The sequence below is a fragment of the Achroia grisella genome, unplaced genomic scaffold, assembly GCF_030625045.1.
Source record: "Achroia grisella isolate CSIRO2021 unplaced genomic scaffold, CSIRO_AGI_Agris_v1 utg17285, whole genome shotgun sequence".
NCBI classification, from domain to species: domain Eukaryota; kingdom Metazoa; phylum Arthropoda; class Insecta; order Lepidoptera; family Pyralidae; genus Achroia; species Achroia grisella.
In genome coordinates, this window is record NW_026712674.1 from 5,815 (window position 1) to 17,576 (window position 11,762).

At 37.7% G+C, this 11,762-nt stretch overlaps 1 protein-coding gene across 1 annotated transcript; it reads right to left on the reverse strand.

Annotated features, from left to right (window-relative positions):
- Nucleotides 1–660: 660 nt before the first annotated feature.
- On the reverse strand, nt 661–8,366 carry LOC131841480 (uncharacterized). Its single transcript, XM_059189800.1, has 3 exons — nt 8,099–8,366; nt 5,384–5,543; nt 661–1,979 (listed from the first exon to the last, which is right to left on the reverse strand). The coding sequence occupies exons 1-3, from the start codon at nt 8,364–8,366 to the stop codon at nt 1,496–1,498; spliced, it is 912 nt and encodes a 303-aa protein (XP_059045783.1). The 3' UTR covers nt 661–1,495.
- Between the last annotated feature and the right edge of the window lie 3,396 nt (nt 8,367–11,762).

Below are 11,762 nucleotides of genomic sequence, written 5' to 3' on the forward strand. Positions count from 1 at the left end.
GGGTGACACGCGAAAATTGAAATTGTATTTTGGTGTATGTGCTTAATGCTAAATAAAGTTAAATTTCACGCGGACAAAGCCGCGGGATCAGCTAGTCTCAACTATAAATGCAAATTATATTATTATGTTACGTATATTTAATACAATTTAAACTAAAATTATAATAGTTCCTTAGGTTCCCTTTCACTTAAATTATTGCTTAGTAATAATTATTATTATACTTGTAATTATTAATTAGTATCTAAGATATTATTGTTTCAATAAATATTATTGTTATCACTCCACATGGTTGCCCCACATTTCACCATTACACCACTATGTCTATAAGAAACATTATTGTGTTTAACAATTAAAAAATATAGGTATATGAAAGTATGATGTTTGCAACCCAAGAACAAAAAAAAACTCCCAAATTGTTACTCTGTACTTACTAACATTTTATAAGTAATTGAATAAATATTTTACATTATTCCTTTTAAAATCACAATTATAAATCTGCAATTAATATTTACAGTTTATCGCTCGTATTAGACAGCCTCGGTGGTCTAGTGTTTATCACGCCGCTTTACTATCCGATGGTCGCGGGTTGGATTCCTCGCACGGTACAAATATTTGTTTTCATGAGTATATGATTCTTTGTATCGGTCTGGATGTTTTCTATGTACAATATGTATTTATTTACAAAAAATGTATCCATGTATTTATATCAGTTGTCTAGTACCCATAACACAAGTTCTGCTTAGCTTGGGACTAGATGGCGCTGTGTGAATTGTCCTGAGATATTATTATTTTATTATTCTTCGAATTTCATCTGACGGTTCTGTAAATTCACTTGAACTATATAAACAAGCATTTCTTATAAATCCTCGCATTCACCTGTTGTGTTCTAAAAATGTAACTATTTGTAGTAAAATAACCATAAATTGTAAATTTCCTGTGTTAACAAATTCATTAGTGCTAATCGGTAATTTGTATTCACACACTTAAACTTAAAAATGTAAAGTAACAATAAAATTATTTAAAAGAGCAACACGCAAGTTTCTTTCTCGTTCTTCTTGTGATGAGACAGCTTTCCGAATGAGCGGTAGATTAAAAAAAATGTAATGACTATTCAAAAGTGCTTCAATGTAAGTTTATTTGAATAAATGATTTTCTATTCTATTCCATTTAGGAATATAGTCATTCATCTTTTCTTTTAAAATATGAATAAAAATTATTAACGTATGAACTACCAAAAAAAAACTATTATTTTTACCATTCATGATTTCCCAAACTTAGTAATGTGTTTAAGAAACTCGCAAGGAATTTAGGAATATAGTCATTCCTCTTTCATTTAAAGTATAAACAAAAAAAAATCTTATTGTACTATTTAGGAATCCCAAACTTAGGAATGTGCTTAGGAAACCCACAAATTTGAACTTTCTTTTAACATTAAAAGTACATAAACGAAGGAACTGTTACGTCAGTACACCAATGACCGTGTGCCGGCCGTTAGTTAGTTGCCGGGCACAATGTTGTAACTCTCCACGTTATCCACCACGCACACCTTCCGCTCCGGTTCCTCGTCGCTCAGGCTCACCGAGTTAGAAAGGTTCATCGCATCATTCTGATCGTAACTGCTGCCGAGCTGGTTGTCCTGCATGTCCAACAATCCATGCAGAAAATTCAAGCATTGCCTCTTGTAAAGCCTCCGGTTCTTCGGCGTCAGTTCCAAGTAGTCATTGTGGATGCCGCGGAAGAATTGGAAGTAGGAGGAGTTCTCGTCCGGCTCGAAGGCTGAGCTGGTGCTGTCTTCGTTGTGGTTGTATGGTTCTGTCTTGGTCTCGAAGGACGTGTTCATATGCGATGTACTGAGGGAGAACCACGGGTTCTGGATGAAGGGTTTGATGTCGACGTGGTCGGTGGGCGTCGCTGGGGTCTGCTCCGATAGGTCCATCTCGAGGAACTTCGGCGCATACGTGGTGGGGTACGACGGCCGCCTGTAAACATAATTTAGCTACGTAAGATGAAGTTTTCAATTTGAATAGTACATGTTACAAATCTGAGAACTTTTTTAAATCTTAGATTTATTTAGGAACCTCTATCACAGCATGAGTAGCCAGTCTCAACATCTCCCGCATAATGAAATTTAAAATTTTGCTGACGATGATACAGGATCAGTTAATATACCGCGGTATTATAATTTAATTATATATATATTATATATATTTATATATATATATATTATAATTTAATTTTTTTTCCCTACCGTCCAGTTCGGTATATAGATCCAATTGAGAAGAATTGACAAGGAACTCAATTGTATTACTATTTTTTTAAAGCCAGTTTATTTACAATGTATATTTATATAGGTGTCTATGTCTAACATTAAATGAAAATTCAGTGCATGAACAACTATTGCCATGCACACTCGTCATTCAAGTAATCGTTTATAGTGAGTAATAGGCTTTGCTCAATAAATATGATTTAACAGATGTTTTGAATTTATTTAAGGGTAATTCCAATATATCCTTTGGTATCTTATTATAATTTTTATACCTATTCCCGTAAAAGATCTATTGACTTTTTCTAAACGATACTTGGGGACAGCAAGTGTGTCTTTAAATCCAGTATTAATATTATGAATATTGCTATTTTTTGGAAATAAGTCAAGATTTTTATGAACATATAGGATATTTGAATATATAAATTGAGAAGCAACGGTGAGAATATTTGCCTCTTTGAATTTCTCTCTTAATGAGTCACGACTCTTCATACAGTAGATCGCTCGAATGGCACGTTTTTGTAATATGAATATATTTTTAATATCTGCCGCTTTTCCCCATAGTAATATTCCATAAGAGTATAAACTATGAAAATAACTAAAATAGGCTAATCTAGAAGTATCAGTATCAGTGTACTGTCTAACCTTACGCACGGCAAAAGCTACTGCACTCAGTTTCGCTGCAAGGGTATTATGAATACATAATGTTTATACCGTGCGAGAAATTAAAACCTCGACCATCGCAAGTAAGGCAATGTGCTAAATAGCTAGACCACCGGGCCCGTTAAATCTAGACCTCTCACAGTTATTAAACTCATCGTTTCCATTACTTCGCCATATTTTCTCTGACATTAGGTCTGCACGCTTGACCTAACGTATAATATGCCCTTTCTCATTTATAGTAGAAATATAAATATATACTGTATTTATACATTATCTGTAGGCGAAAAATAACTGTTTATTTATGTCAGCACCTTCACAGTTTGTAGGGTGACAGACAGGCAGCAGTAATTATCTAATATTAGATGTGCCTGCGAACTCGTTTACACGGACGACTTTCTCCCGGGGAATGAGATGGTTTTCCAGCAAAAAGTATAATATTGATCCAGGCTCTGAGTTTACATTACAATTTTGTTTTTGTTTAATTTATATGTATCTTTATATAGTAAAAAACCCGCATCTTAGTTTTTTTTTAATGAGTAATGGGGGATGTCTGGATACCAGCGCTGTATAGGTGCACCTCATTGAGGTTGTACTTACATCAGCAACAGCTGAGACAGCTCCTATTGCCAACTTTCTATGTTATTATTTATTTCTCATTTTGTGTCGTATTGTAAACTGTATTATTTGTGTTATGTTGGCAATAAATCAATTATCTATCTATCTATCTAAAATCTGTCGGTCTGTATGTGGCCTGACTATGATGGAGTGGGAAGTGGACACCTAAATCTTTAGATATAACATGACATTAGGAACATCAGTAATGACATAAATACATATTTTCTAATACCTGAATTGAGATATAGTATCAAGAATAATAATATCATAGAAATTGAATAGTTTATAGATGCTGTTGATGTCTAATTATACTAAAGAAAAACATATTTAAAATTAATGTTGTTAGATATGTTGCAAGCAACAAATAATCATTTTATGTTTATGTCTATGGTAATACCATTGCATGAGTGCGAGAGGGTGGGTGGTGGAGTCATTGAATTCCTTTTATCTCACTTTCTTCCACGATATTGTCTAACACACGCGTACGTACGTACGTTGCTCAGTGTAATTAAGTTATTGTATAATTTAAATATAATTAGTTTGGTCCAGCAAAGGTTTTTATCATCAGCAACCTGCAGTCCACGCTCTCAACAAACACTATTATTATAAAGTTGGTAGTTGTTTTTGTGGTCTAAGTTCATACTACAGCAGTAGCTGGTAGAACCGGTTCGTCGATTAAATCACGACTGTACCCGATTAATTTGATAACCGGGTCGTGGATGCAAATTGTAAGTTGTTGGAGTCTATGTTGCCACGACACAATGTGGATGGTGGACATAACTATGCGCACCAGGTGAATCTTCACGCGGTTCCCTTTCTAACTTTCATGGTGAATCGTCATGTGCCAAGATAACTGACCTGACTTCATCATTGTCATGCTCCACTCCCGCCAGCGTAAATCGTCGCAGGCGCATGCACCATACTATTGTATTCAGTAGCTATGACGTGGTCAAGTGGAATGAGTAGTCATGCTCACTAAAATGTCCAGACATTTGACGGCGTGGTGAGCCGGGTCGTTGGGCACACTAAAATATGGTCGAGCGCAGTGATGGCTGGCTCATCCGTCATATTCGTGAACGTGTCCTGCTTGTAGGAACTGGTCTGCTCTTATCACTACGACTGATTTTATCTTATTGTGTTTTTATATTTGACCCTAAATAAATTAGTGCTGGTTGGTAGTTTGTATTCACACGTTTCGACTTGTAAAATGTGAACTTACAAGAATTGTTTAAAAGACCAACATACAAATTTCTTGTTTATTCTTCTTGTGATGAAACTGCTTTCCGAATAAGCGGTAGATTTAAAAAAAAATTGTTGACTATTCAAATGTGCTTAAATAAATTTATTTGAATAAATGATTTTCTATTCTATTCTAATAAAAAAATGTGGGTGGTGGCCTCCACGCGGATACCCTGGGAAACAATCGTGATGAAATCCTGGTGAATTTGTCACGATGGGCTAACTGACCTAACCTCCTGTCCTGTCCTGTCCTGTCCTGACCTAATCTCATGTATGTTATGTGTCTGTAATTGTGAATAAATAATTTATTTATCTATCTAAAGTCTCAATTTATATACCTTCATATGTTGTCTTGTCTTATTTGCCTGATCATTGTTATCAACGCGTTCTATTCGAAAATTGTTTTCTCGAACAAACTTAAATTCAATTAGATGTTGTTTTCTTACAAAAGTATTTTATCTTTAAAGTGTAGTTGATAGGTATTTTGTATGTAGTATTTCAGATGTTTATATATTTTTTATTTACTGCAGTTAACACAAGCTAGTGTACCATTCAATTTTTATTATTGTATGTAGGTGGTCGATGGTAGGATGAGGTACTAACGTGTCAGTGGCCATGTGCTCCCGGAGGAACTCGAGCTCGTCTGCGAGGTACCAGCGCGAGACGGTGCGCCCGCGGGCGGTGCGCGCGCCGTGCATCTCGTTGCGGAGGTGGCGAGAGTACGAGTTGCGGATGTGGGACCACTTCCGCCGTACATCCGCCACTACACATACACAGGACAATGTTAATTAATAATAATCTATACATCTATACATATAAATAAAATTGGAGTGTCTGTTTGTAATATTGAAGTAACCGTTTTTTACAACGTGCATATGAATATAAATACGGTACCTACACCAAAATATCATTTTTTACAATTCTTGTCTGTCTATCTATTTGTTCCCGCTAATCTCTGGAATGGCTGAACCGATTTTGATTGGACTTTTTTTGACAGGTAGTTGATGTAATAAGGAGTAACTTAGGCTACTTTAATTTAGAAAAAATCTTTTTTTTAGAAACATAAAGTTAAATTCCACGCGGACGAAGTCGCGGGTACAGCTAGTAATATATATAACAACTAGTACATACATAATATACATAGAATAGAACCAGACCAATACAAACAGTCATTTATGAATACAAATGTTAGTACCGTGCGAGGAATCGAACCCGCGACCATCATAAGAAAAAAGTAGCGGTTTAGCACACAACCGCGGTGGTCTAGTACTACCGCGACTCTAAATCCCCTTTAAGCAATGTGCATAATTGTTATAAAACATAAGATACAAATATATATATACTAATATATATTTTATATATAAGACTAGCTGTCCCGGCAAACGTTGTTTTGCCTTAAAATAAAAAAAAAAATTAGGGGTGGACTACCCCTAACATTTAGAGGGATGAAAAATAGATGTTGGCCGATTCTCAGACCTACTCAATACGCTCACAAAATTTCATAAGAATCGGTCAAGCCGTTTCGGAGGAGTATGGGAACGAAAACTGTGACACGAGAATTTTATATATAAGATATATATGTATTTATATATAGTCTTGTAAGCACGGCCTTATGCCTAAGCCTTATGGCTTACATTACAACTGTATATATATATACACACGGCTCTCGTGTCGGTGTTTGTGTAGAGACGAGTGCACACATCGGATAACGCGATAGCTGTTATCGTTATCAGAGCACTGATTACATGAGCTGTGTGATTACATTACTATCATACACTGTGTTGTGTTCTACAACTGAGAGGGGAATATAGGGAAACTGGCTTTTGCCCGCGGCTTCGCACGCGATAATTTATCCCCTTAGGGGTGGAAATTATCAAAATCCTTTCTTAGGGGATGCTTACGTCATAGTAGCTTTATGTATGCAAAGTCTCAGCCCGATCGGTTAAAAATTGACAAAGTTTCATACAAACTTTCATCCCCTATTTTATCCCCTTGGGGGTAGAATTAATCAAAATCCTTTCTTAGCGGATGCCTACGTCATAACATCTACTTGCATGCCAAATTTCAACCCGATCCGTCCAGTTGTTTGGGCTGTGCGTTGATAGATCACTATGTCAGCCACCTTTGAGTTATATATATTTAGATATACATATGTTGCTTTTTTTTCGCACTATAATGCTGTTGGCCGCAGCTGGCCTTTACAGCTTCACCGGACGATAGGGGACGAGTGCAGATGACACTCCAAACCAAGGAAGGGCTTATGGAGCGGCTGAAGGCCAACTCCCGCCTGACGGGTATGACTTTAATCTGAGGGCACCGCTAGGGGTTCGTAATATCGATCCCCGTTTGAATTGGACGAGAGATCGAATTGGAAAGTGTTGTCATTATTCAAATTTAATATCTGATCATTTTTGTGTCAAATTGATTTATATATCTCTATTGACCATATATATGTATATCATACAAAAAATAAATGCGACAAATAATCATCATAATCGGTCTTTAAGTTTGTATAGTCGTAACTGTAATAATAAATAAATAAATAATAATAGAAAGTCACAAAAAGTAGGTAAAAGCGATTTGAAAACATCCTTTTATAGTTAGAAAGACCAATAATGGTATACATTATGTTATGTACCGCTCGAGTAAAATTAGAAAAGACTACTTTCTAAATTGACCCGCCCGAGAATCGAAACGGGGTCCTCGTACGCGCAAACAAACGCACCTCCCACAGCCGTGAAGGTCGTTGCATATAGGTCACCTATACTGCGTGCATTATAACATGGCGCTTGCAGGAATCAAAACTGTTTTCAAAACAAGCAACATTTAATTACATCATTATTTGGGAGTACATATCACTTTGTATAAAGAAAAAAATAATAATTTCATTCTACAAATCTTATCCCAAAACCTAACAAAATAATAATAATCTCAGGACAAGTTACACAGCGCCATCTGGACCCAAGATACGCTAGCTAAAGCTTGTGTTATGGGTATTAGATGATACATGTATTTGTTTCGTAAATACATATTATAAACAGAAAACACCCAGATCGATACAAACAATCATATTCATGAATATAAATGTTTGTACCGTGCAAGGAATCGAACCCGCGACCATCGGACGTAAGGCGGTGTGGTAAACCGCTAGACCACCGGTACCGTCAAGTCGTTGTCGCGTCATGTTAGAATGCGCGGTGTATATGTGAATATAGGTAAGTAGATCAACCACTTGAAGAATCTACGTAAACAAAACATATGGTAATGATGGTGTTTGTCTCCTGTACTATGTACTCTGTGTGTGTATGTGTGACGTACCGCTCCAGCCCATCTCGTTGGCCACCTGCTGCCACAGCCTCTTCACCTGCGAGTGGAAGCTGGCCACGGGCATGTTGTTCCGGGCGTACAGCAGCCGCCGCTCGCGCACCAGCCGGATCATCTTGCGGTCGTCGGCCTGGCTCGAGTCCACCATACGGCCCACGTCGCAGCCGTCGGGCCGGCCCGGGGCCCCCGCGACCCCCGCCGCCCCCTCCGCCGGCGACCCCCGGCCCCCGCCGCCCTCCTCCCCCGACACACTCAGCGACATGGCCGCCAGCACCGCCACTGCACCGTCGACCCGCGACAAACTAACCGTTCCCACTTTCACTCGGCGAAAAACTTAATAAATTTACGCAGAAATTTATAATATGAAGAGCACGTCAGGCCACTCCGACACCGCGAAGCAGACACGGTAACGCGCATAACGGCAAACAGACACGCGCACTGAGAAGCAAACGCGCAAACGAGGCCGTCTCGCTCGCACGCGGCACCCACCTGCCGGAGAGAGGAGCGCAGACACGGAAACACGTGAAAAAGCAAGAGCGCAGACGCTCGGGCAGGGCCGGGGGGGTGCCGGGGGCGGCGGGGGCTCGGTCGGCTACTTTTATAAATTCCACTCGGTCGGTTATCGATTCGCGCCGGACGCGGCGAGTGGCGTTTTTTCCATCACGTCGCGTTTTATTTTCGACTGCCTGCTTGTCGGCGCTGCTGACCGTTAGTTCGCAGTAGACTCATAGTCTACATCTATACATATAAATAAAATTGCAGTGTCTGTTTGTAATATATATAATAACAGTTTTTTACTTCATGCATATGACTATAAATACGGTACATACACCGAAATAACATTTTTTACAATTTTTGTCTGTTTGTTCGGGCTAATCTCTGAAATGGCTGGACCGATTTTGACGGGACTTTTTGGCAGGTAGCTGATGTAATAAGGGGTAACTTGGACTACTTAATTCCACGCGGACGAAGTCGCTGGTACAGCTAGTAATGAAATATAAACATATCACATCCATGGATTTATTTTGCTTTTTTCCTTTGTTTACACTTACAAGAACACAACGGTTGTAATTGGATACGTCCATCACTCAGCAGTCAGCGATTACATTTTACCACCATTGTCCTTTGTTGGGACTAGTCATGTCAAATTTACTGTAGTGTTGCCAACTGCAAATTTATAAAAGCAGGATTTTTACTTGAAAACACCAGGACTGATCAATGTAAAAACAGAACGCAATAATAGAGTTGCAATAACCAAAATTAATATGTAATAAAAATAGGTGAAATGAAATTTAAGTAATTAAATTAATAATATATTTAATAAAAGTATTGAAAACTTGGTTACAAGGAGGCACGCGAATTTTGACATTTAAAAACCCAGAACGCTGTTTGAACACTGTACAGGACGTATCAGAGCACTACAAACACTAGGAACATGTCCTGGGAAAACGGTTGGTCTTACTTGTCGTACATACTACATGTCGTACTCGTACTCGACTGACTCTATATTACAGTAAATATTAAAGATTTTTTTTGGTTATTCTGAAACTTCATTATAACTCCAATACGTTGAACTTATTTCAATTTTTTATACTGTTCTGCATTGATTATAGTGTCAAACAGTTATATTAGTTACTTAATTCTATGAACAGAATTCCATCAAGTTTTTTTTTATAACACAGGGGACAAACGAGCATGCGGCTCACCTGATGGTAAGTGATTACCGCCGCCCATGAGCACCCGCAACACCAGGGGAATTGCAAGTACGTTGTCGGCCTTTTAAAAAGGAATAAGCTCTTTTCTTGAAGGTTTCAATATCGTTTCATAGAATATTTTCGTAGTAGCAAGTTTTGTATGGAGAAGAATAGCACAGACAGATGCACCATTTCATTCTCCATAAAAAAAAATACGGTACTTATCAGGTAAGTAATAACAAAGCGCACCCGACCAGCGCAGTGGTAGGCTGCCGGAGAGCGAGCCCCCAGTTCATCTCCTCGCACACACGGTTTATGACTCATGACGACGTAACTTTTCCTTATCTCATATCACAAGCCCTTTCTTATGTTCCTACAGTAACTATCGTCATCAAAACTCTCCATCGACGGCTCTATATACCATCTCGTCACACAAAGTAGTACAAACTCCACAATGGAATAATACAAGCGTAAAGTTCGCGTCAATACCAAATATTTGATGGTAAACAGACGGCAAAGTCTAAGGATTTAAGAGCAATTCTTTTTTACTGCTCGCTGTGAACGGTTGTTGTTATGAAGCAGTAAAACTGTAGTAAACTGAGAGACGAGTTTTGGCTTCGAGGCGGATCACTATGGCGATGTATTGTTTACTTGACATCGTTACGGATCTGAACTGGCCACTCAATTTATAGAAACCGACTTGCACATTGAGCAACCACCTACTTACATATTATAACAGTCACACATTACTTTATATCATAATAGTGACACTGAACTAATCGATAACCAGGATCCTTGCAGCTACCTTTTGTATATATAAATATTTTTTTTTATTTACATAATTCCTAAGTAGAGACTAGTCAGAGTCTTATATAAATACTAGCTTTTGCCCGCGGCTTCCCTCGCGTTAATTTATCCCCTTAGGGGTGGAATTTATCAAAATACTTTCTTAGGGAATGACCCAGCCCGATCAGTTTAAAATTGACAAAGTTTCATACAAACTTTCATCCCCTATTTTATCCCCTTGGGGGTAGAATTAATCAAAATCCTTTCTTAGCGGATGTCTACGTCATAACATCTACCTGCATGCCAAATTTCAGCCCGATCCGTGCAGTGGTTTGGGCTGTGCGGTGATAGATCACTATGTTAGTCACCTTTGAGTTATATATATTTAGATACTCGTTCCTTCCATCTCATATCTGTTCCATACAGAGAAAATAAAATTTCTAAAAATCTATTCTTACTTCCTACCATTTGTCATGTTTTTTATCATTAAAGACACCACATTGCAGTTTCTGTTCAATTTGTAATCTCTACAAGTAAAGATTTGATGACGATGATATAGAACTTATGATGAAATAGACTTTAGAGTAATTGCTACTTTTCTAGATCCTATTGAGTTATATTTAATCTAATTAAATCACGGGATATTACCACGTTTTATTTTTGTTGAGTTCCCGATATTTCGGCAGTGTTTCAACGGCCATGATCACGTGATCATATACCCGTGATCATCACCCGAAATATCGGGAACTCAACAAAAAAAAAACGTGGTAATATCCCGTGATTTACTAATTATACTTATAAATAATGACCGCGTCAAACTTAAAACAGTATATATCTAGTCCACTCAGTATATTCTAGAGGATAGAGCCGCAACTAAACGTCTCTTTTAAGATATACCGCGCGTTCCCAAAAGAACGTAGAGTGCCTGCAATTTAAAGAATTTACGACTTTAAGGTTATTTTTATACATTTTTCATGTCTACACAGACTTACCTAAATACGTTTATATTGTTAGTGAAATATTAAACGAGACCTACCATACAGATAACTGTATCGTAACGAATTGTATTTTTACTTTGTAATAATAATAATAATAATAATGTTGCCATCTCCTCTCCTTAAGAGGGGAGATGAGAATTTTTGGGAAAAAAAAAAAATAATACTTTATTTGCCAAATGT

What these genes read in the sequence shown, in the direction of transcription:
- LOC131841480 (XM_059189800.1), bottom strand. Translation starts at nt 8,366, where the DNA reads ATGTCGCTGAGTGTGTCGGGGGAGGAGGGCGGCGGGGGCCGGGGGTCG. An exon ending in CAACGAGATGGGCTGGAGCG is followed by an intron (nt 5,544 to 8,098) that starts GTACGTCACACA and finishes GTGTATGTGTAG; the next exon opens with TGGCGGATGTACGGCGGAAG. An exon ending in GAGCACATGGCCACTGACAC is followed by an intron (nt 1,980 to 5,383) that starts GTTAGTACCTCA and finishes TTATGTTTACAG; the next exon opens with GCGGCCGTCGTACCCCACCA.